Genomic DNA, 24,376 nt, shown 5'->3' with positions numbered 1-24,376 from the left:
AATGATCTTTTTGAAAAAAAAAAAAGTCTTCAAGTTTAGGAGATGACAAATATTGAAAGCTGGTTGAACTGAATCCTCTTTATTGATGAGGAAAACAGTGGGCTCGACCTATTTATGACTTTCTGAAAAAAGTTGCCCTACCTGCCACTCACTTCTTTTTAACTGGCTGTTCTCAAAGGAAATTGCAAGAGACTGAGGATAAACGTCCAACATCCAGAAATGGGCTTTTTTAGAGCTGAGGCAGCCTCCAGAACTTCCAGTTCCAATTTATTTCACAGGCGAGAAACTGAGGTCAACAGGGACGTTGGTTAGTGGTTCCTGGAGCCCTGAAGGAACTTTTGGACCTGGCTTGTGCGTTCAAGAGAAAAAAGTCGGCGTCTGACGGAAAACGAAAAATGAGCACTGGGGGACCCACCCAGCAGGGGCAGAGCGCCTCAGCCGGACCAAGGGGAGGAGCCAATGGGGCGGGGCCAAAATGGCGGAGGGGCGGGGCTTCCAGAGGCGGGGGCCGAGGACTGGGACGGGGCGGGGCCCGGTAGGCTAGCGAGGGCAGGGAGGCGGGGCCTCGGGAAGGCGGAGAGGAAGGCGTGTGCAAGGCGGGGTCTCGCGCCCGCTACGGCCGGGGGCGGGACCCGGGAGGCTTGCGCAGGTCAGGTCAGCGTGTCTGCGGCGCTGCGCGGGGCGGTCAAAATGGCGGCTTCCAGCTGGGCGCGCAAGGCCGTAGTCCTGCTTTGTGCCTCTGACCTGCTGCTGCTGCTGCTGCTGCTACCACCGCCTGGGTCCTGCGCGGCCGAAGGCTCACCCGGGACGCCCGACGAGTCTACTCCACCTCCCCGGAAGAAGAAGAAGGATATTCGCGATTACAATGATGCAGACATGGCGCGTCTTCTGGAGCAGTGGGAGGTCCGCGGCGCGCGCACACCCTCCCGGCTCTTCTCTGTGCGGGACCCTGTTCCCAGTGACCCCTTACCTATTCTGTCTTGGGACCTTTCTGACCCCCTAACCTCCTCTACTCATGCCTTGAATCCTTACTGACCCACTGAAGCCACTGCTGACCCTCCATTCCTCCTCTGACCCGCGCGCCCTGCTGACCCTCGCTCCAACCCTCTCTCATTCCAGTGCCCTGTTACCCCTGCCACTTCTCAAGCCACTCCAATCACGGGTCAGCCCCTCACTGTTCAGCCTTGCTCTCCCTTCACCCTTCAGTGCCCTGGTTGTCTTTGCGTTCATCCTTGTGGTCAGTGAGCCCTTCATACGGGGGGTTTCTTTCCCACTCTACTAAAGAGCATTTCCTTCATTTTCCTTTTGTTTTGGGGTGAGTGGGTAGGAGAGTGGGTTGCGGTGAAGATGGCCTTCCTTAATGGTTATCTCAGCTGTCTTCTACATCAGTATAATTTTAGACTTCCTATTTTGGTATATGTCGCTGCTGGGAATTTTGTGCTTTTTGTGGGTGGATTTATTTTACTGAGGGGAGAAGTATCAATGGCTAGTGGTTCTGTATCGTGGAACTCACGCTTTTTGTTCAAAGGAGAGTAAGTTTTCTGGTTTGTCACTTGGATGCACCGGAGTGTGCAGTTACAGGGAGTGTGTTATAAGCCTTTAAGGTAAAGATTACTGGCCAAAACCACATTGCTGCCTTTTCCCCTTCCTAAGGTGATTGTATCGTCCTGGTTGACTTGCACAGCTGTGGAACCTTAGTCAGGTTATGTCTAGTTTCTAGGCCTCAGTTTCCTTATCTACAACATGAGGAGGTTTTACTGGATGGTTCCTAAGATTCCTTCCAACACTGATGTTTTGTTATTTTGTGATTATCTCTGTGTTTGTTGCGGGAGGAGGGAAAGACTTTCCAGACAAGAGTTTAAAATACCACCTGATGCATCTGACTAAAAGAATGCAGGCTTGTGTTTTCATGTGGTCATCAGCAGCTGATGGAAAGATTGGGATAGATTTGAGTGTAGAGAGAACGTCCCCATTCACCATCTCCCTTGCAATCTCCTTGTCTCTTTTTGGACTCCAGCAAATAAAGCCTTTTGATCTGCCAGAGTGAGAACATCACCTCATGAGAAATCCTCCCCTTGACCTACTCAGACCCTGAGCTAGACGAAGAGGGTGCTGAAGAGATGAACAAAGACTGCCCTGGGAACAGTAGATAACAGGATGGATGAGCAGGGAGAGACTTTGAAGGCCAAGAAAAACACATTATCTCATTTAATCCTTTTACTCCATCCATGAGGGAGGTACTTATCCCTATTTTCTTAGATGATGACATTGAGGCACAAAGAGGTTAAATAACTTGCTCCACATCGCACAACAAGCTAGCTGAGTTTCAAATTCTGTCACGACTTTTAGAGCCAGTTCTTTGAACTGTTTTACCTGTGCTGCCACACATGGTGAACAGAAGTGCAAATGAAGGATAGTGAGGAAGACGTGGATTAAGCTAGAAACTGCAGGAGCAGAGTAGAAGGGAGAAATGTGAGATTTTTATACTTTTAACAGGACTTGATGGTTGATTTTGTTTTTTAAGTTATTTTTTATAGAGACAGGGTCTCCTTATGTTGGCTGGGCTGGTTTTGAACTCTTGGCCTTTGCAATCCTCCCACCTTGGCTTCCCAAAGTGTTGGGATTACGGTCGTGAGCCACCATGCCTGGGCAATTGATTGATTTTGTGAATAGCAGGGCCACATAATGTAGTAAAAAGACAGGTTGGCCGGGCGCAGTGGCTCACGCCTGTAATCCCAACACTTTGGGAGGCAAAGGCGGGTGCATCACTTGAGATCAGGAGTTCAAGACCATCCTGGCCAACATGGTGAAACCCCATCTCTACTAAAAATACAAAAATTAGTCGGGCATGGTGGCGGGCACCTGTAATCCCAGCTACTTGGGAGGCTGAGGCAAGAGAATCGCTTGAACCAGGGAGGCAGAGGTTGCAGTGAGCCAAGATCATGCCACTGCACTCCAACTTGGGCGACAGGGTGAGACTCTGTCTCCAAAAAAAAAAAAAAAGACAGATTTTGGACTCAGCTTTACCCCTCACTAGCTACTTGATCCTAGTTTTACGTATCTGTAAAGCCAGATAACGCCCTACTTTGCAGGGTGCCATGCAGATTAAATGAGTTAATGTTTGTAGACACTACAGGCATGAGGACCCTTCCCCAGTAGCAGTGTTTTTTATGTGGGAGAGTGTATCCATCTCTGGGTGCTTTTTCTGTAGGAAGCAGTTCTTCTCTTGTGACCATCTCTAAATCCATACCCTCACTCCTTCCCCAGCAGTGTGAGAAACAGTGCTTCAATGAGAGGCTGTGCCTCAGAGGTGTGGAGAGGTGAGAATTCCTTCCATTGTGTTACAACTAATTCTGAGTCTCAATTAGTGTAGAAAAACCAAAGGTGGTTATTTCATTTTACATTATGATAGCCAGGTATAATGGGAAGTGGCAGTTGGAGGGATTTGGAGCCAGAAATGTGGTTTGCACTTCTAGCATGTGAGTAAATTAAGTAAATCATTTATCCTCTCTGAACATCGTCTTCCTTGTGTATTAAATGGAATCTGGTAGGATTGTTCTGAAGGTTGGAGATAATATATGTAGAGTGCCTGGGACTTAGTAGCTACTCAGTAGATGTCACTTGTTATTAATATCAAGAACCATGGGAGGAAGAAGAGGATTTGCAGAAAGGGGAGCTCAGCTTTGTAGCTATTGACTGACAAACAGTAATGACGGAGCTCTAAAGCCAGTTGAAAATGCAAGACTGGCCTGGAGGCAGGGCTAGGACTGGAGTCAGGGGACTGCCTGACTTGTCCCTGGCCCCACCTCTGCCTCAGGGTAAAGATTGGATTGTTTTCAGCATAGACACACTGATCATAACAGGTTAGGTTACCCAGACTAAGGGTAGAACTGGATATTTATGTACATCTAGGGTACTATTTTTACACTTCAATTTTAACGTATAATAATTATACATATTTATGGGGTACAGAGTTGTATTTCTACACATGTATACAATGTAATGGTCAATTCAGGGTAATTAGCATATCTGTCTCCTGAACATGAATCATTTCTTTGTGTTGGGAACATTTAAAATTCTCTCCTAGCTGTTTGAAAATATGCAATAAATTATTGTTAACTATAGTCATCCTACAATACTATAGAGCACTAGAATTTATTCTTCCTATCTAGTGTAATTTTGTATCCATTCACCATCCTCTTTCCCTATCTCCCCTCCACTTCCCAACCTCTAGTAACCACAATTCTAATCTCCACTTAAGTGAACACAACTGTTTTAGGTCCGCGTAAGAATGAGAATGCGTGGTATTTGTCTTTCTGTGTCTGGCTTATTGCACTTAACATAATGTCCTCCAGGCTCATTAGGGTACTATTTTGCAATTTTCTTTTCTGTAACTGAAACACACACACACATATACAATGGAAATTAAAGCTGCTTTTTTTTAAGTCTTTTGAAACAATTTTTACCCGTACTATATGCATTAGACTTATGACTATTTAATTATATTTGCATTAACAAAGAAGTGCTGGACTGGGCTTAGTGGCTCACGCCTGTAGCCCCAGCACTTTGGAAGACTGAGGCGGGTGAATCCTTCGAGCTCAGGAGTTCGAGACCAGCCTGGGCAACATGGTGAAATCTGTCTTTACCAGAAATACAAAAATAAATTACCCAGGTGTGGTGGCATGCACTTGTGGTCCCAGCTACTCAGGAGGGTGGGATAGGAAGATCACTTGAGCCTGGCAGGTAGAAGTTGCAGTGAGCCAAGATTGCACCATCACCATTGCATTCCAAATTAGGTAATAGAGTGAGACCCCATCTCAAAAAAAAAAAAAAAAAAATGCTGTTTGGGACCTACTGAGTTAATTTCATGATTATTAGTGAAATCAGTCTGAAAAATACAAATATTCTAGGGTATTGAACCAACTGGAAGTCTTGAAGTGTTTTAAGGAGACTGTAACAGATGTTATGGAGAATTAAGATAAATTCAGAAACAACTTGTGAATTTGGCAACTAGGAGGTCCTTTGTGACTTGAGAGTATAATTTCCATGCAGTGATTGTGGTTGGAGGCCAGATCACAGAGGCCTAAGGAGTCAGCAATGTCATAGCCAACAGATAAAGTACTGAGTACTGCTTGCCTTTAAGTCATTATATCCCCAAACAAACCTTAGGAGGGAGAAGCTGTTATTACCCTCACCTTTCCATTATAGGTAAGGAAAGTTATTTTCAGATGGGCTAAGTAACTTGCCTAAGGCCACATAGTGATGGAGCGCATCCATCCGACAGCACAGCCCATGCCCCTGTCTGCAAGTCACCATCAGTGGCTCTTTCAAAGCAAAATGAGGAAGAAACATGTCAGTTGAGAGGGTGGCAGAGTTGAAAAGAAGGTTGGTGTGTTATGTGTGGTCACGTTGCTGGGGCCTTGGAGATCACTTCATTCTGCTTTTCATTTTGTAGATGAGGAAACAGGCCTCGAGGAGTAAGGATTCTTAGGCAGGGTCACACAGCTAGTTATGCAAAACTGAAACCAGATTCCAGGTCTGATGTCGGTATGGATCACCTTCAAGCACTGCGTAGAATTCTTTCATTTTAACTTTTTACTAAAATTATTTTTAATATAGTACATTATTAATGGTATCTTAAGCCTTGGCCCTTCAGATATTGTTCAGTAAGAGTGACTTAGGGGCTTTTTTTTTTTTTTTTTGGTAACAGGTTTATTGAGATTGAAATCACATGCCATAGGCAATTTACCCATGTAAAGTGTACATTTTAGTTTTAGTATCTTCAGAGAGTTGTACAGCCATCACCAAAATCAATTTTAGAACATTTTTATCATCCCCAAAAGAAACCTTCAACCACTCCTCCCCTATGTTCTCCCAACTCCCTAGCCAGCCCCGGGCAATAGCTAATCTACCTTCTGTCTCAACAGATTTATCCATTCTGGACATTTCCTATAAATGGAATCATAGAATGTGTAGTCTTTCATATCTGGCTTCTTTCACTTAGCATAATATTTTCAATTATCAATCAGTACTTCATTTCTTTTTTTCTTTTTTCTTTTTCTTTTTGGTAGAGATGGGGCCATGATATGTTGCCCAGGCTGGTCTTTAACTCCTGTGCTCAGGTGATCCTCCAGCTTTGACCTCCTAAAGTGCTGAGGTTACAGTTGTGAGCCACCATACCCAGCCAGTACTTCATTTTTTTTTGTTGCTGGCATTAGTCTTTTCTCCAAGGAACCTGGTTCTATTAAAGATTCTTTATTTGTCAGTCTGTATGCTATTTATTACGCATGGTGGCTAATGCCTGTAATCCGAGCACTTCGGGAGGCCGAGGTGGGCAGATCACGAGGTCAGGAGATTGAGACCATCCTGGGCAACATGGCAAAACCCCGTCTCTACTAAAAATACAAAAATTAGCTGGATGTGGTGGTGCATGCCTGTAATCCCAGCTACTTGGGAGGCTGAGGCAGGAGAATCGCTTGAACCCAGGAGGCAGAGGTTGCAGTAAGCCGAGATCGTGCCACTGCACTCCAGCCTGGTGACAGAGCGAGACTCCGTCTCAAAAAAAAAAAAAAAAAGTTACTGTTTTCTATTAGTAATTTATTCATTTGTTTTGATCATTATGAGTTCAACATCTCATTTTGTTTGAAGGGTTGTAAGTCATACTATTATTTATTTTGATGTTGAGATTATTTCAAATTTGGCCCATGAGAGCTGCTTCAAGTTGGCTTCCATGTCATTTTGACATGTTCCACGATTCTTTGAGCACTTTACTACTTTGTGATGCAGGATTATTCTAGGCTCATCTTCTGTCTCTCTTGCTATAAGCCTGTTCTCCAAGGAACCCAGGCTCTTTTAAATATTTTTATCCATTAATCTGTTTACTCATCTGTTAATCTATGAAAAACCATGATTCTCCTGATGCCTTCAATTCCAGCCTAATAACACAGGGCTCATTCTTCCCCCTTTCATATTTGTAACTTCCTTCCCGGAAGTTAAGAACCTGGCTTTCATTACCCTCAATATGTTTACTCCTTTTCTCAATCGTAGAGGTCACATAAGATAGTTTCAGAATTGCTAGCCCATACCACTACAGAAAGCAAACCTGCTAACTGGAATTGAATATTCTTGTACAATGCCTATTAAATGAAATGGGTATACATGGAGTGCAGATTTTAAGTATACAGTGCAAAGAGGGAGTATTTCTTTTCTTTTTTTTTTCTTTCTTTTAAGACAGGGTCTCGTTCTGTCTCCCAGGCTGGAATGCAGTGGCATAATTATAGCTCACTGCAGCCCTGATCTCCTGGGCTCAAGTGATCCTCATGTCTCAGCCTCCTGAGTAGCTAGGACTACAGGCACCTGCCACCACACCTGACTAATTTTTTAATTTTTTTTAAGAGATGGGATCTCACTATGTTGCCCAGGCTGATCTCAAATTCCTGGGCTCAAGCAATTCTCCCACCTCAGCCTACTGAGTAGCTGGGACTACAGGTGTACATCACTGTAGCTGGGACTACAGGTGTGCATTGCCATACCTGGCTACTTTAAAATTTTTGTTTTTGGAGACAGAGTCTTACTATGTTGCCTAGGCTGATGTCGAACTCCTGGCCTCAAGTGATCCTTTTACCTCAGCCTCCCAAAGTGCTGGGATTACAAGCTAAGCCACAGTGCCTGGCCTGCAATAAATTTTGATAAATGGATATATCTGTGTAATCTACACCCCTGTCAAAATGTAGAACATTTCCATCACCCCAGAAAAGTTCTCTTGTGTTCATTCTCAGTGAATCCTACCTTGTTCCCCCTTCTACAGGCAACACTGTTCTAATTTCTGTTACCCTAGATTAGTTTTGCTCATTCTTGAATTTTTAATAAATGGAATTGCGTAGTAGATCTTATTTTGTACCTGGCTTCTGTCACTTAACATTTTTGGGATTTGTTACATGTATCAGTATTTGTTCTCTGTTGCTGTAAAGTATTTCATTGTGTGACCGTACCAGAATGTGGCCATTTTTACAGCCTACCGTGTTGGGTAGATTGTATGAGAGTTTAAAAGCTCTAGAAACCCAGCACATGGCGCTCTGTGATTGGCAACCTGGGTGTGGGTAGTATGTGCTGCCTGAAACTTAGACTATCTTGAAAGTTAAGAAGAGGAAGAAAACCCCTAGTTTTCATTTTTATGTTGTAATTTAAGTCATATACATGCACCTGACATCATGCAGATGTTTTTGCCTGTGCCAGTTGAAAAGCAAGATTCTGATGATAGATTTTATGCTTTTCCCCCAATCTGAATAGAAAGATGATGACATTGAAGAAGGAGATCTTCCAGAGCACAAGAGACCTTCAGCACCTGTCGACTTCTCAAAGATAGATCCAAGCAAGCCTGAAAGCATATTGAAAATGACGAAAAAAGGGAAGACTCTCATGATGTTTGTCACTGTATCAGGAAGCCCCACTGAGAAGGAGACAGAGGAAATTACGAGCCTCTGGCAGGGCAGCCTTTTCAATGCCAACTATGACGTCCAGAGGTAAAACAGCAACAACCAGCTGAGAGAATCATAGGCTGTGCTGGGTCTTTTCTTTATTATTATTATTAATTATTATGGTGATGATGATTTTTTGAGACATAGTTTCGCTCTTGTTGCCTAGGCTGGAGTGCAGTGGTGTGATCTCGGCTCACTGCAACCTCCACCTCCCTGTTTCAAGTGATTCTCCTGCCTCAGCCTCCCGAGTAGCTGAGACTACAGGCGTCCGCCACCATGCCTGGTTAATTTTGTATTTTTAGTAGAGACAGGGTTGCACCATGTTGGCCAGGCTGGTCTTGAACTTCTGACTTCAGGTGATGCACCCACCTCGGCCTCCCTAAGTGCTGGGATTACAGGCGTGAGCCACCACGCCTGGCCCTGTGCTGGGGCTTTTCCTGAGGCTCTTAGCAGGGTGTCCTTTCTGGCAGTATTTCCCAAGGACCTCCGCCTTTCCTTTCTAGGTTTTCTTTTAAAATTATTTATCTATCTAGATTTTTTTTTTTTTTTTTAAGACGGAGTTTCGCTGTGTCGCCCAGGCTGGAGTGCAGTAGCGCAATCTCAGCTCACTGCAAGCTCCGCCTCCCAGGTTCATGCCATTCTCCTGCCTCAGCCTCCCTAGTAGCTGGGACTACAGGCGCCTGCCACAACGCCCCGCTAATTTTTTGTATTTTTAGTAGAGATGGGGTTTCACCGTGTTAGCCAGGAGGGTCTCAATCCCCTGACTTCGTGACCCGCCTGCGTCGGCCTCCCCAAGTGCTAGGATTACAGGCATGAGCCACCGCACCCGGCCTATCTAGACTTTTTTAATGTAAAGAAGAGCATTGCCGGATGCAGTGACTCACTTCTGTAATCCCAGCACTTTGGGAGGCTGAGGCGGGCGGATCACGAAGTCAGGAGATCGAGATCATCCTGGCCAACATGGTGAAACCCTGTCTCTACTAAAAATACAGAAAAATTAGCCAGGCATGGTGACACACGCCTGTAATCCCAGCTACTCTGGAGGCTGAGGCAGGAGAACCGCTTGAACCCGGGAGGCAGAGGTTGCAGTGAGCCGAGATCGTGTCACTGCACCCCAGCCTGGCGGCAGAGCAAGACTCCATCTCAGGGAAGAAAAAAAAAGAGCATTTATTGTTGGTAAAAGCAGTTAAGTTTTTGTTTTTATTTTTTGAAGAGGCGAGGTCTCACTGTGTTGCCCAGGCTGATCTTGAACTCCTGGCCTCAAGTGATCCTTGCGCCTCAACCTCTCAAAGTGCTAGGATTACTGGTATTGGCCACTGTGCCTGGTGTGTGTGTTTTTTTTTTTAATATCTCAGTTGATCCTAAAGTTTTATTTATCTTTGGATCTTTAGATTTTATTTCATCTGAACAGTAGGGTGTATAGCTTAGTTTAGCCTCTTTGAGGGACAAAGTTAGTTAATAGTTTGACAGCTTCAGCTAGAAGTTTCTGCTCAGTGGAGAGGGCTTTTGTGTGTAGCTATGTTCACACATAAAGTTTGGGCCATGCTGTTAACAGATAACTAATTCAGTATGAAGAGGCTCAGTTTTCACACCTGAGTATGGTCCTGAGGTACAATTTTAAGAAATCTTCTTTTTCCTCAAAAACAGTTCTCAAATTTGGGGTCTGCAAACATTCTGGTTTAGGAAATATAAAAGCAATGACAAGAAATGGGAGGAGTACTTAGAGAGTGTCCGACCAGCAGAATATTTTCAATTAGCTTAAATAGACACCTAGACAGAACAAATAAATGTCTTGGTGATGTCTGCTCCGGAAGGCCCACTGGTCTCTGTGGAGCAGTGGAAGCGTTAGAAACTGAAGGGGGAACGCGTGGTGTAGTCCCTAAGGAACAGAAGAATCATGCCCGCTGGCCACACTAGTGCTCCACCCAGGCCTCATTCTCTCCGCTTTGTTCCTTGGGACCTTTCGAGTGTGGATGAGCTGGGCTGCTTGCTGCTAAGCTCAAGGGCTAGGATTTCTGTCCAGTAACCAAGTGTCCCCTTGAGTCCTTCATAGCCTCTTATCGTGACCTACTCTAAGCCATTGGTTTTCCACCTTTATCAGCAGAAGTCTTTTGTCCCATAAAATTGTAACGGGACACTCTAGAATATAAAACAGATACAGATCAGATCAAAGCTGCCTCTTTACCTCCCCAGGAGCAGCCCCTGAGCCACCTCTGCAGTGTCCTGGGGAGGTTTTCCAAATGTTCGCTTTTAACATGGGCATCCCTTTATACCACAAAGGAATATCCAATGTCTGTTTCTATTTTAATCTGAGCTGGGTGTTTAATACTTCAGCAAGCTAGTATTTTCATACATGAGATATCAGTAGCTGCTAGACCTTGGAAAATCCAATTTTTCGTTCCATATTCATATAGAATTTGAAATAAACATGTTAAGTGCCAGAGAATTGCTCTGACCCATTAGCACCTTACTAGTACGTGCTGACTGTCTGATTGCATCTCTCTGCCCAAGGTTCATTGTGGGATCAGACCGTGCTATCTTCATGCTTCGCGATGGGAGCTACGCCTGGGAGATCAAGGACTTTTTGGTCGGTCAAGACAGGTGTGCTGATGTAACTCTGGAGGGCCAGGTGTACCCTGGCAAAGGAGGAGGAAGCAAAGAGAAAAATAAAACAAAGCAAGACAAGGGCAAAAAAAAGAAGGAAGGAGATCTGAAATCTCGGTCTTCCAAGGAAGATAATCGAGCTGGGAATAAAAGAGAAGACCTGTGATGGGGCAGCAGTGACGTGGTGTGGAGGGACAGGTGGATGTGGAGAGCTCTTTGCCCAGCTCGTGGGGTGGGAGTGGTCTCAGGCAACTGCACACTGGATGACATTCTAGTGTCTTCTAGAAAGGGTCTGCCGCATGACCAGTTTGTGGTCAAAGAATTACTGTTTAATAGGCTTCAAGTAAGAAGACAGATGTTTTCTAATTAATACTGGACACTGACAAATTCATGTTTACTATAAAATCACCTTACATGGAAATGTGACTGTGTTGCTTTTTCCCATTTACACTTGGTGAGTCATCGACTCTGCTGAGATTCCACTCCCCTCCAAGCACCTGCTGTGATTGGGTGGCCTGCTGTGTCCATGTTTTTTATTTTCTGTCAACTAGGAGGATAGCAAATTCTGATCAGAGAAGACTTTAAAACTCTTAATTGAGTAAACTCTTCATGCCGTATACATCATTTTCATCATGTTAAAGGTAAAATATGCTTTGTGAACTCAGATATCTATAGCCAGGAAGCCAGGGTGTGTAAATCCAAAATCTATGCAGGAAATGCGGAGAATAGAAAATATATCACTTGAAATCCCAAGTAGTTTTGAATTTCTTTGACTTGAATCTCACTCATCAGTAAAAGAGAACTCTTGGTGTCTGTCAGGTTTTATGTGGTCTGTAAAGTTAGGGGTTCTGTTTTGTTTCCTTGTTTAGGAAAGAGTACTGCTGGTGTCGAGGGGTTATATGTTCAACTTAATTTGACAGTTTTAAAGGATTTAAATAGGGAATCAGAGTCCTTTGCAGAGTGTGACAGAAGACTCAATAACCTCATTTGTTTCTAAACATTTTTCTTTGATAAAGTGCCTAAATCTGCGCTTTTGTATGGAGTAACATGATATGCTACTGTTAATGTCTGATTTTGCCGTTCATATGTTAGTGCCTACTCTGAATAAGAGTTAGAACATTTATATACTGATGTCATTTCTAAGAACTAAAATTCTTTGGGAAAAACCCTCAATTGTGATTTTAAGAAATTAAAAATAGCACATTACATGGTTAGAAAATGTCAGTGTTAAAGAATGGTACAAAGTGAAAAGTGTATCCCTTTCTTGCCGCCGCCGGTAGCTTGTCCCAGTGGAAGCTGCTGTTAACAATTTGTCCCCCCACATCCCCCTCCCTGCCCACCCACCAAAAAAAGTACATTTGCTTATGTAAATGTACTTATGGTGATATGGTGATGTATGTTTGTTTTGGCCTCACAGCATCTGTTTCCCCTTAATTTAGTAGCTCACATTTCCCTCGAAAGAACCACACCCTCTGCATTCTCAGTTCTCTGCTTTGGATGGGACATTTGCCCTGCAGTCCCCCCACCCTCCAGGCCATGCCCACTCCAGGGTGAAGCCTGTGTGATCTACGGTACTAGGGTACTAGGCCCTGAAAGAGGCTTTTCTTGTTTCTCCTGCATTTTGAACCTGGAGCAGGAGCTGTTGTAGGCCCCGCCCTTGGAGAGGAGAGCCGTTTGACAGACAGTGGGGAGAGAGCGCCACACCCTGGTGGCATAAACAAGTCCCTGAATTGTGCCGTGGCTGAACCAAGCCCTGTCCGTGGGCTTTTTCTGTTTTACTTAGGGCAATTTGATGGGGTTACTGTCCTGCATAGCCATAATGGCCCAGTATAAAGCAGCTGTTTTGATGAGATAATTGCTTTAATTAAGCAAAAGGTAGCAGAGCTTTCACTCTGCCCTGTACCTCGTGTTTCCACTTAGGAGCCTTCCCATGTCAGAATGTGCAGATCTGTCTCCTTATTTGTTGGGCAGTGTGCCACCTCTTCAGCCAGTAGTTTCTGTGTGTCTGTTATGTACTAGGTACTACAAGGTGCCAGGACAGTATAGATACAGCCATTGAGTCGTAAAACTCAATGGTTTGGTGGGGGAAGACAAGTGTCAGTAACGTACAAAGTAAAATGGCAGCTGTTAGAAGTATGAAAGGGGCAGGGTAGGGGGAGGTAGAATCTTCCCTGACCAGGTTGGGACAGCCAGAGGCTTTCTCTGAGGGCAAGAGGAGAAGAGGAGAAATAGAGTAAGGCAGGCAGAGGAAACAGTCTTAGCTAAGACCCTGTGGCTAGAAGTGGCAGAGGGAGAAGCAGCAGGAAGGCCAGCGGGGAGGCTGGGGCCCAGTGCAGGCCCAGGTTGGAGGAGCGTAGCATATGGAGTTTGGCAGGAATTTGGGATACCCTGGTGGATCTTAATTGTGATGGGGTGGGTGTGAAAGGCAGTCCAGGTTGCACTGGTTGCACGGGAGAAGTGATTAGAAGAGGACCCCAGCAGGTGTGAGCTGTGAGCTGTGAGCTGGGAGGTGCTTCAGTAGTGCAGGCCATAGCTGAAGGTGTCCTACAGCAGCAGGGTGATGGTGAGGTTTGAACCACTGTTTCACTGCATAGTCCCTGCTGATGGACAATTGAGTGTTCAGATTATTTGCTGGTATTTTCAGTGCTGCAGTGGACATTTTCATACAAAATATTTCGGTTCACTTTTGTTTATATCTGAAAGGTAAATTCCTAGCAGTAGAATTATTAGAGCAAACAGAATTTAACATTTTGGTGTGTATTGCCAAATTGCCCTCCCAAGTGGTTTAGTCAGCTTACCCTTGCCAACAATAGATCTATCCTTGCCAGCCCTGGGCATCACATTTACCAATTTAATAGATTGTAAAACCATATCTTAATTGGCTACCCTGAAGCCACCATACTGGAGAGGCTGCGTACAGTGTTTCACGTAGAGAGAGGAATACCCAGGAGGCCCACCTGCTCCAACCCCAGCTGCATGAGTCTTCCCAGCCCAGGCACAGACATGTGGATAAGATTTAAACATTTCCAGCCCTAGCCTTCAAGCCATCCCAGTTGACACTGAGGGGAGCCAACATAAGCTGAGCTGAGAAACAGTCTGCCCAGTCTGCAGATTCATAGCAAAAGAAATGTTGGGCTGGGTACCGTGGCTCACGCCTGTAATCCCAGTACTTTGGGACGCCGAGGTGGGTGGATCAGTTGAGGTCAGGAGTTTGAGACCAGCCTGGTCAACATGGTGAAGCCCTGTCTTTACTAAAAATTAGCCGGGTGTGGTGGTGTGCGCCTGTAATCCCAGCTACTCAGGTGGTTGAGGCAGGAGAATCGCTTGAACCCGGGAGGCAGAGGTTGCAGTGAGCCAAGATCAGGCCACTGCACTCCAGCCTGGATGAGGGGGTGAGACTCTGTCTCAAAAAAACAAAACAAAAATTTTTTAAGAGAAATGCCATTTGTTTTTGTTTTTGAGACAGGGTCTCACTCTGTTGCCCTCACTGGAGTGCTGTAGGATCACGGCTCACTGAAGTCTCTACCTGCCAGCTCAATCGATCCTCCCAAGGCAGCCTCCCAAATAGCTGGGAGAAATGTCCTGTTTTTAACGAATTTGTCTTCCTTTTTGTCTTGTTTGTTTTAATATCTAGTGATCTAATAAATTTGGATGATATCTTTTGACTATCAACTATGAAACCTGTATTAGATATATGCATCTTTCCTTCATCCTCAGGCTTTCTGGTTTTGATGGTGATGCTGTGGCTTTTGTACTTCTAGTGGTTTCCTTTATACTGTTAAACCTCTTTTTTTTTAAATTAAACCAACTTAGTATGCATTAACCACTGAACAAGGGAAAGGGACTCAGAAACTTTTTCCTATGTCCCTGATTATTGTTTAATAGTGTTTGTACACTGACAAGATACATAATATCCACCTTCTGCACCCACAATGTCCGCCTTTATGCTTGGACAAGAGCATGCAGGGTAGGACATTTCTGAGCCTTGCTTTTTCTCCTGGAAGTTTTTTGTTTGTTTGTTTGTTTTTTAAGAGGCAGGGTCTCTTGCTGTCTCACCCAGGCTAGAGTGCAGTGGTGTGTTCGTAGCTCACTGCAGCCTCAAACTCCTGGGTTCAAGCCATCCTCTTGCCTCAGCCTCCCGAGTAGCCAGGACTACAAGCATGCACCACCATGCCTGGCTAGGTTTTTTTTTTTTTGGAGAAATGGAGGTGTCTCACCATGTTGCCTGGGCTGGTCCTCAAGCAATCCTCCTGCCTCAGCCTGCGATTCACTGGTATTAAGTTGTGAGTCACCACGCCCAGCTCTACCTTTCAGCACTTCTTACACATGGCTCCATTGGAGAGGTGTGAGGCCACCCCTGTCTTTCCCTTAGAAGTGACTGCTTTTTCTCCTTTTTCTTTTTTTAAATTTGTTTTTATGTTTCTTTGTTTGTTTTGGGGGATTTTGTAACTGATTTTAAAAGATTTTTCCTTTATGACTGCTTTTTCTCAAACTTCTTAGGGATTCTTCTTCATTCTTTTTTTAATTGAAAAATTAAAAAAATTTTAAAATAATTTTTTTAAATTAATAAATAGCATTCAGCTCCTTGTTATTTATGCAACTCATACTTAACATTTAGTAATTTTTCTAGGAAAAGTCTTAGTGTTTTTTTTTTTCTGAATCTTTTTTCTTAATCCTTCTAGAGCATGCTGTGTAATTTCTAATTGATTGCAGATTCAGCTCCCCCATTATTTTGGAAAAATTTATCTTCTGTTAACTTTAGTTTTGTATTGGTATCTTGGGTTCCTTTTTTTTTTTTTTTTTAGCTCTGATATACATTTTATATTTTTAAATATTCTGTTTTTATCTCATGTTTGAGCTGTTTTTATTAAAATTCAAGTTTTTATTAACTTATATCACTCAAAAAATCCAAATGGAGAATCTTCACCTTGGGTTATATTTTCCCCCGGGATTGAATATTTATCTGTATTTGTGTGCTACATTCTTTTATTGCTGCTGTTTTCTAATTCCAAAATGTTTGGATAGATGCCACATCTTTGTTTTTTTCCTCTCTTATTCTTGCTTAGGCAGACACAGCTTTTCCCAGACCTTGGCCTGCACAAGTGTTATAGGTGAATTCTCGCTGGCTCCTTTTCCTCCTCATCTGAGCGTTGTATGCTTCCCCAGGAGCTGCAGTTCCAGGGCAGAGTATTGCCTTCTCTCAGCTTTCCTATAGCTGAACCGGAAAGGAGAGGGGCTCAGACAAGGCTGTGTGTGGCTCTGCTTGACAGGTAGCCTCTGCTCTCCTGTGGCTTTCCTGAGTGTCCTAGACTAGGGTTCTCCTCCCCATTGGGGGAGGGAACCATAATTGCTATTACAAGGAAAAATGGTTGCCAAGACTTCAGAGAGTCCCCCACCTTAGCAGCAGACCTTGCTTGAATTCCTGCTCCCCTCAGGAAGGGAAAGGCCGGGATGTTCTTTGCTGCACTCTCTAGTAACCCTTTCTCTTCCAATCTCTGGAGAAGAAAGGTCATGCAATATGTGGCTTTGGGCAAGGGCAGGAGGCACTTGCCCCAGGCACACAATTTGAAGGGCAGCACAAAACTCGGTAATTAAATAATATTTTAATGCAATATTTTAAAAAACCAAAAAATGTTTTCTTTAAAAAAAAAAAAAAACCATGATGAATAAAAGATGAGCATTCTAAATAAAGACAGGATCTGTCGAGGGGGTGAATAGGGTGAGGCGGTGAGGTGAGGTGAGGCTGGCAGGGCCAGGGGCAGATTCACCACCTTCTCCTGCAGTCTGTGGTTGGTATTTATGTCCTCGTGCTTAAAAGTTCATATTCCCTGAATCCCAGGGTTTGCGTTCATAGTAAGAACTGAAATATTTTAGTTATTTATTTATTTTTTTGAGACTGGGCCTCTGTTGCCGAGGCTGGAGTGCAGTGGCACAGTCATGGCTCACTGCGACCTCGATTTCCCAGGCTCAAGCCATCCTCCCACCTCAGCCTCCCAAGAAGCTGGGACTACAGGTGCATGCCACCATGCCCGGCTAGTTTTTGTGGTGGTGTTGTTGTTGTTGTTTTCTCAAGAGACGAGATTTCATCATGTTGCCCAGACTGCTCTCCAACTCCTGGGCTCAAGTGATTGACCCACCTTGAAATCTTTATTTTTATTAAAATAATAGCACAGCAATGTTAAAAGTTCTCTATAAAAGGAAGAAATTCATTTACCATCACACCATCCCAGCTGTCCAAGCTGTTTTCATTTGGCCAAGTTCCCTTTGAGTCCATTACGTCTGAGCGTTATATTCCCATATTTGTCATCACAGCAGAAACAGAATTTGGTTTACAATTTTTCCACTCAGCATTATATAGTGGTGAAGGTTTTTTGTTGTTGTTGTTGTTTGTTTGTTTGTTTGTTTTTGAGACGGAGTCTTGCTCTGTCGCCCAGACTGGAGTGCAGTGGTGCGGTCTTGGCTCACTGCAACTTCTACCTCCTGGGTTCAAGTGATTCTCCTGCCTCAGCCTCCCAAGTAGCTGGAATTACAGGCGCCTGCCACCTCACTTGGCTAATTTTTTGTATTTTTAGTAGAGACAGGGTTTCACCATGTTGACCAGGCTGGTCTCGAACTCCTGACCTCGTGATCCACCCACCTCGGCCTCCGAAAGTGCTGGGATTACAGGCGTGAGCCACTGTGCCCAACCTGTAATGAAGTTTTTATATTGCTGCCTGGTCTCTGCGTTCAGCGTTTTAGTGGCTGTGTAATATTCCCATCTTTTTGCTGTGCCATCATTCTACTTAACAGATTGATGTAGTGAAGACAGTAGGGCTGGACCAGGCATGGCTTTGTTTACTCACATGTGCCTGAGTCCAATCTCTGCCTCACTATCCATATCCCCTTCTAGGAGCATGTGCTTCTATCCACAGCTCTGGCTGCCGTGTTTACATGCACAGCCCTGCCCTGCTCTCCCACCCTCCCTGGATGGTCATGGTCTTTTGGACCAGAGGTGGGCATCTGACCCAGGTCACCATCAACCAGGTTGGCAAATCAGATCCTCTCTCAGCCAGAGACTGGATGATTTGATAGCTGAGGAATTAATAGTGCAGCAGCCACAGTGAATTGCAAGAATGTGTGTTAGTGAAGTTTCTACACTTGCCCTGAGTGTTCGACCTCCTGAGTTTTGATATTCAAGTTTTCCTTGAATTCTGAGAGCTCTGGATTCCTATGAGAAACTTTTCTCTAGGGCTACTTTGAAGAGGTTTCTGCAGGTCTGATCCTCTCACTGTAACTTCTCCTGATCTCTTTTTATCCATCTATGTGAGGGAGTGAGACGAAGCACATGTGTAAAGTCCCCAGCACCGGGCCTGTATCTGTGCACTATTTTTTTCTATATTTGAGTTTTTTTAGTTATCCACAATTAACAATAATGTTTAAATGAGCAGTTTTCCTTCCTTAAGATTAGTCCTTTGGTGTCGATTTCTTTTTCTTTCTTTCTTTCTTTTTTTTTTTTTTTTTGAGACAGAATCTCACTCTGTTGCCCAGGCTGGAGTGCAATGGTGCAATCTTGTCTCACTGCAACCTCCACCTCCCGGGCTTAATCAGTCCTCCCACCTCAGCCTCCCTCCCAAGTAGCTGGGACTACAGGTGTGATCCTACTTGTCTCAGGTCCTACTTTTTCCTGTGTCCCTGATTATTGTTTAGTCCCAGCTACTCAGGAGGTAGAGGCGGAAGGATCTCTTGAACCTGAGAGATAGAGGCTGCAGTGAGCTGTGATTGTGTCGCTGTACTCCAGCCTGGGGGACAGAGTAAGACCCTGGCTGGAAAAAAAAAAAAAAAAATTGTTTTAAGACTTTATTTCTCCTATTGGAATAAGGGAAGAGGTTGAACTCAACTCTGAATACAGTGAAGACAATTGGGGATTTATAGCAGAAGAGCTGAGTGAGGGGGTCAGTGGGTGGAGAATTACTAAGAGGAACTTGATTAGATACCAGGGCAGGGGGATTCTTATTAACTGGTTTAGGATTGTTGCTAACCTTGGGCTCAGCAGTCCAAGGTCAAGGCCTAGCTGAGATGGCTCAGAGGAGCCCAACTAAAGTTTCTAAGGAGGGGTCTTTGTCATTTCTAGGGCTTTGCATGTGAATGCTCTTTACTGAAAATAGAAATTAACCCTTGACTGTGCAATCTGATGGCCAACGTTTTCCTATGCTAGGCTGTCAGGTACCTTGTTGACCAGGTAGGGTGAGGCCAGGGCTTGGAGCTGAAAGCCATTTGCTGCAGGCAGAGATCAAGCTCTTCACATAGACTTGCAGTAGGAATCCTTTGGGGTAGAAGTTAACAAATATTCTGTTCTTGACCAGGCTCCAGTGAGGCTCCTTGAAGCCCTTGAAGCATTGACTTTCAGTGTCCGTTCTTGTGGTGCTTGAGTTGCCCATTTTAGCAAGAATCCTGTTAATCAATTTACTGAGAACTTCTTACCCTTCATATCTAATCACTCTTAATATCTGATCAAATTCTCCATCCTCCACCCCGCCCCCAGGTGATATCTGATCACCCAGGCCTACCTTCAGCATAATCCTTGTTAGGTCTGTTTAACCAGAATCCATGCTACCGCTGACATTTCCTCTTAGTCATTTTCCATCTACTGCTCCCCATCCTGCTCCTTGGCTGGGGTAAAAACCTGTTTGTGCATGCTGTATTCAGAATTGAGCCCACTTCTGTACTGAGGTCTCTTTCCCCTTATTGCAATACTTCCTGATTTAAATCTGTTCTTACTGCCGTAAGTACTGTCAGACACTGATTTTCTTTGACTAGGTCTGAGAGGGAAAGTTCCAAAGAATAGGAGTGGCTGAGTTAGCTACGGAGTTCATTTGGGGCCGGAAAGCAGAGAGGAAGACAACGATAATTATGAAGAACACGTTTTTGATGTCAGAAAGCACAACACTTCCCATTATGGACTGCATGTGAGCCTCACACCTGCCCTGCAGTGGAGGAGTAGATAGTTTACAGGTGAGTGAGCCCAGAGGGAAGGGGTCTTGCCAGTGATCACAAGGCCAGTGAGTGCCTTTACTACTCCGTAAGACCCCTATTAAGCGAAGTAGAATTGTTCATTCTCTCCACCATACAACCAAAGCACAGCTTGGGAAAGTGATTTGGCTAGAACCTTTTTCCAAAGCTGTCTGTAGTGGTTGGTTATCTCCTAAAGGAAAGTCAATTTAAAAATTAAAGGATGTACCCGCTAGGGGGCAGCAGAGACCAGCTGTGCCTCACGGCTTCCCCACCATGTGGCTCTAATTTGCCGCTGATCCTTTGGTGAGACTTCTTCAGCTATTATTTTAATTAAGACTGCTCAGTCTTTGCTTGCAAAATATCTGTGAGAATCTGCATACACCTCTCTCTCTGAATTTCTCTTGGAAATCTAAGGGATTATCTTATCCACGTGTACTGTTCTAATAATATTAATTTACTTCATCCTCATAGCAAGCAGCCTTATGCAGTAGATACTGTCATCCCCGTTTTGCACACAAGGAAACTGAGGCACATAGACATACAGTATTTTCCCCAAGGTCACGCTGCAAGGCAGTGACAAAGCCAGGATTTTTTTTTTTTTTTTTTTTTTTTTTTAAAGACAGAGCCTTGCTCTGTCACCCAGACTGGAGTGCAGTGGCACCATCTCGGCTCACTGCAACTTCCGCCTCCCGGATTCAAGTGATTCTCCTGCCTCAGCCTCCTGAGTAGCTGGGATTACAGGCACCCGCCACCACACCTGGCTAGTTTTTGTGTTTTTAGTGGAGACGGGGTTTCACCATGTTGGCCAGGCCGGTCTCAAGCTCCTGACCTCAGCTGATCCGCCCGCCTTGACCTCCCAAAGCGCTAGGATTACAGGCATGAGCCACCATGCCCAGCCTCAAACCCAGGATTTAAACTCAGGCAGACTCCAAAACTGACACCAGTCACTGTAATCTGCTTGGGAGAGGGGCTGCTGCCATTCTCTGGACCTCTTCTCGGACTCACGTGCCAAGTGTTGGTACAAGCACTCCCCATGTAAGTGCTGAACACCAATAAGTTTCGGGAAGTGTGCAGGCAGTGGAGATAAAGATAGCGAGGCAGGCAAGGTCCCTGCCTTCTTGGTATTTACAGGTTGAAAAAAGATACACAACGTCATTTAGCATGGAGTGTGCCTACTGTGTGCAGGCTCTGGACATCCTTACCTGACATGCTACCCACTGTGTGCAGGTCTTTACATACTTTATTTCATTTACTCTCATTTTGTTTTCAGTTAGGGTCTCACTCTGTTGCTCACGCTGGAGTGCACTGGCACAATCTCAGCTCCTCGACCTCCAGGCTCAAGTGATTCTCCCACCTCAATCTCCTGGGTAGCTGGGACCACAGGTGTGCACCATCACACCCAGCTAATTTTTTAATATTTTTTGTAGAGACAGGGTCTCCCTATGTTGCCCTGGCTGGTCTTGAACTCCTGGGTTCAAGCAGTCCTCCCACCTTGACCTCCCAAAGTGTTGGGATTACAGGTGTGAAACCACTGTGCCCGACCTCATTTACCCTTCACAACCCCACAAGGTTGGTATTAATTAACATTTAATATGTGGCCCTTTGAAGCACAGTTCTGGAGTTGGACTTCCCAGCTCTGCATTTTATTAGCTGTGTCATCTTGGACAAGTTATTTAAGGACTTCACTCATCTAAGCATGTAGGTGCTAATAAAAGTTCCCATTTCAGAGAAGTATTATAAGGATTAAATGAGCAAGTCCCTGTGAAGCACTTAACACAGCTTTCTTTTTTATTTATTTTATTTTTAAAGTAAAGAGGTGGGGTCTCACTATGTTACCTTGGCTGGTCTTAAACTCCTGAGCTCAAGCGATCCTCCCACCTTGGCCTTCCAAAGGAGTACAGGTGTGAGCCACTGTGCCCGGCCAACACAGCTTTCAGTACATGTTAGCTATTATCATTTGTGTGTGTGTTTTGTGCTTCAGGTAACTAGACAGAAGCTTGTAGGGGTTAAGCCCCTTGCCCAGAGTCACAGCTAGGAAAAGGCAGGACAACATCCCGCCTAGGCTGTTTTCTTCTGGAGGCACTGCAGTTTTCACTGTGGCTTGACACTTTAAAGGAGGGGCTGGGATGGAATTCTACATGGGCCACAGAGATTGCTCCAGAAGGAGAATGGCCACCTTGCCCAGTGTAGGGTATGCCAGAGCAGAGAGGGTCAGCTTCCTTCCAGGCAGAAACATCTGCTGCTCCCACCACCTTGGTGCTCTGCTCTCAGATACCTGCATGGCTGAGGACTGCTGTCACGTGAGATGGCTTGCCCTGAAAGGAGCAGAGCTGCCAGAGTCCAAGGGGTCTGCAGGAGACTGCAGTTTGACCATGCTGCTTGCTGGTACAAGGAAATTTTTGGTAGGCAGATTTCAGGAGGTCCCACCCAAGTGTTACAAGCCAGAAACTTGAGATGTTGGACCCCTTTCCACTTGTTCCAGCATCTGGGAAAACCTGAGCCTGCAGTTGGGGCCACTTGGCCAACTCTCCACAGATCTTGTTGAATCAGCTTAAACCTGGGCTTGTCAAATTCTGGATCTGAGCAGCCCAACTTGCAATTTTAAATGTTTGACCACTGTTCCCTGGCAGACCTAGGGCAATTTTTGTTTTCTCCAGAGAAGTCTGCTGAAGTTTCTGAGGTGCAGTTTCCAAGCTGATGAATTGGAAGCCTGCACTTGGCAGCTCTCAGCCAAGGAGGGCTGCAGTCGGTGGAATGTAAGGAATGCCCAGGGACATCTGGTCTGCCTTGCATCTGTTCTTCAGGCCAGCCTGCATTCTTCCTGCGGGAGAGAGCTTCAGCCATAGGCCTAGAAACACTGGGGCCCCTTTGATCCATGCCTCCTACCTCAGCCCCAAGTTGGATGACATTGAGTACCATAGTTGCTTTTCCTGGGCCTCAACTCTTCTATAAACAGGGTGACAAGTCCTGCCAGGCCTGGAATTTACATGCCAGGGTCTGGAAGAAACAAGACAATAGGGATCCTTATTCTAATGCAAGGGAGGTCGCTGACTCCCTTAGGATAGAACCTTCCTTACAAATTCTCTGAGGTCCTTGCTGTAAATTAAAACTCCCTGAGGGCTCCTACCTCTTTTCTTTTCTTTTCTTTTTTCTTTTTTTGAGATGGAGTTTTGCTCTTGTTGACCAGGCTGGAGTGCAGTGGTGCAATCTCGGCTCACCGCAATTTCCACCTCCTGGGTTCAAGTGATTCTCTTGCCTCAGCCTCCCAAGTAGCTGGGATTACAGGCATGCACCACCATGCCCAGCTAATTTTGTATTTTTAGTAGAGATGGGGGTTTCACCATGTTGGTCAGGCTGGTCTCAAACCCCTGACCTCAGGTGATCCGCCCACCTCAGCCTCCCAAAGTGCTAGGATTACAGGAGTGAGCCACTGCGCCCAGCCAAGGGCTTCTACTTCTAGTTTTAAAATCAATGTATGCCTTGAGCGCATCACCTCGATGGGCCTCAGTTGGAATGGGCCAGCATTTCCCAGAGGAATTTAACCAGCGGAAGTGCCCAATAAGGAGGAGTTTGCCACTTCAAGCCAGTTCTTTGGGCCTTTGAGATGCAGAATCAGGAGGAAGAGAAGAGGTGCAAAGGCTGTGGAGCAGAGAGGCAGCAGGGTATGGAAGAAGAGGGCCTGAATCAAATACACACACCCACAGTGTACAGTGGCAACTATGCAAGGTGCTCGTAGCTTGCAACAGAGGGATTTTCCAAGGGAGGCCAGAGAAAAGCTTCCTGGAGCAGGTGGCCACTAAGCTGAGATTTGAGCAGGCATGAGTGGGCGCAGAGGCAGCCTGGAAGCTGGGGCAGTGGCACAGCAGGAGGGGTGGGAACTTGGTTTGTGTGTGTGTGTGAACACACCTCTAACATGGGGGGCACTGGGCTGGTTGAGCTCTCAGGTCTCTCTGTCTGTAACACTCTGTGACTTTCAGAAACCAAAGGGCCTCTGCCACTGGCTCTGCAAATGAGTAGTTTGTTATTACAAACCCTTTGTAAATATTATTTTGATGAGGTACAATAGTTCATCAAATGAGGCCATAATTTATTTGGTCATTTCTGTGTAGATGAACATTTAGGTTATTTGAACCTGTCAAGTCATAAATAATGCTACAATGAGCATCTTTATACCCATGCTCTATTTCCTTAGGCTAAATCTCCAGATATGTATGTAATTAGTAGGTCCAAAAAAAAATGATGATGATTTTTTTAAAGTTCTCGATTGGTAATGCTGAGTATTTTCTAAAATGGTTAGTTCTAAT

General features: G+C 45.0%; 1 protein-coding gene across 2 annotated transcripts in view; it reads left to right on the top strand.

Moving 5' to 3' along the window:
- Positions 1 to 519: 519 nt before the first annotated feature.
- The window catches only part of MESD (mesoderm development LRP chaperone), a 50,927-nt gene continuing 27,070 nt past the window's right edge, over positions 520 to 24,376 (top strand). The window contains exons 1-3 of one of the 2 annotated variants that reach the window (XR_004030577.1): positions 520 to 903; positions 8,290 to 8,522; positions 10,989 to 11,722. Coding sequence is in view for 1 of the 2 variants with exons in the window: in XM_004093043.3 (XP_004093091.2) it covers positions 691 to 903; positions 8,290 to 8,522; positions 10,989 to 11,247 (705 nt within the window). In the remaining variant the exon portion in view is untranslated. Of the gene's footprint in view, positions 904 to 8,289; positions 8,523 to 10,988; positions 12,296 to 24,376 lie in introns of those variants that run through there. The other variant, XM_004093043.3, reaches the window with a different exon arrangement.

Source organism: Nomascus leucogenys, chromosome 6 (assembly GCF_006542625.1).
Source record: "Nomascus leucogenys isolate Asia chromosome 6, Asia_NLE_v1, whole genome shotgun sequence".
Classification (NCBI taxonomy): Eukaryota; Metazoa; Chordata; class Mammalia; order Primates; family Hylobatidae; genus Nomascus; species Nomascus leucogenys.
This window is presented reverse-complemented; position numbering and strand designations above follow the sequence as displayed.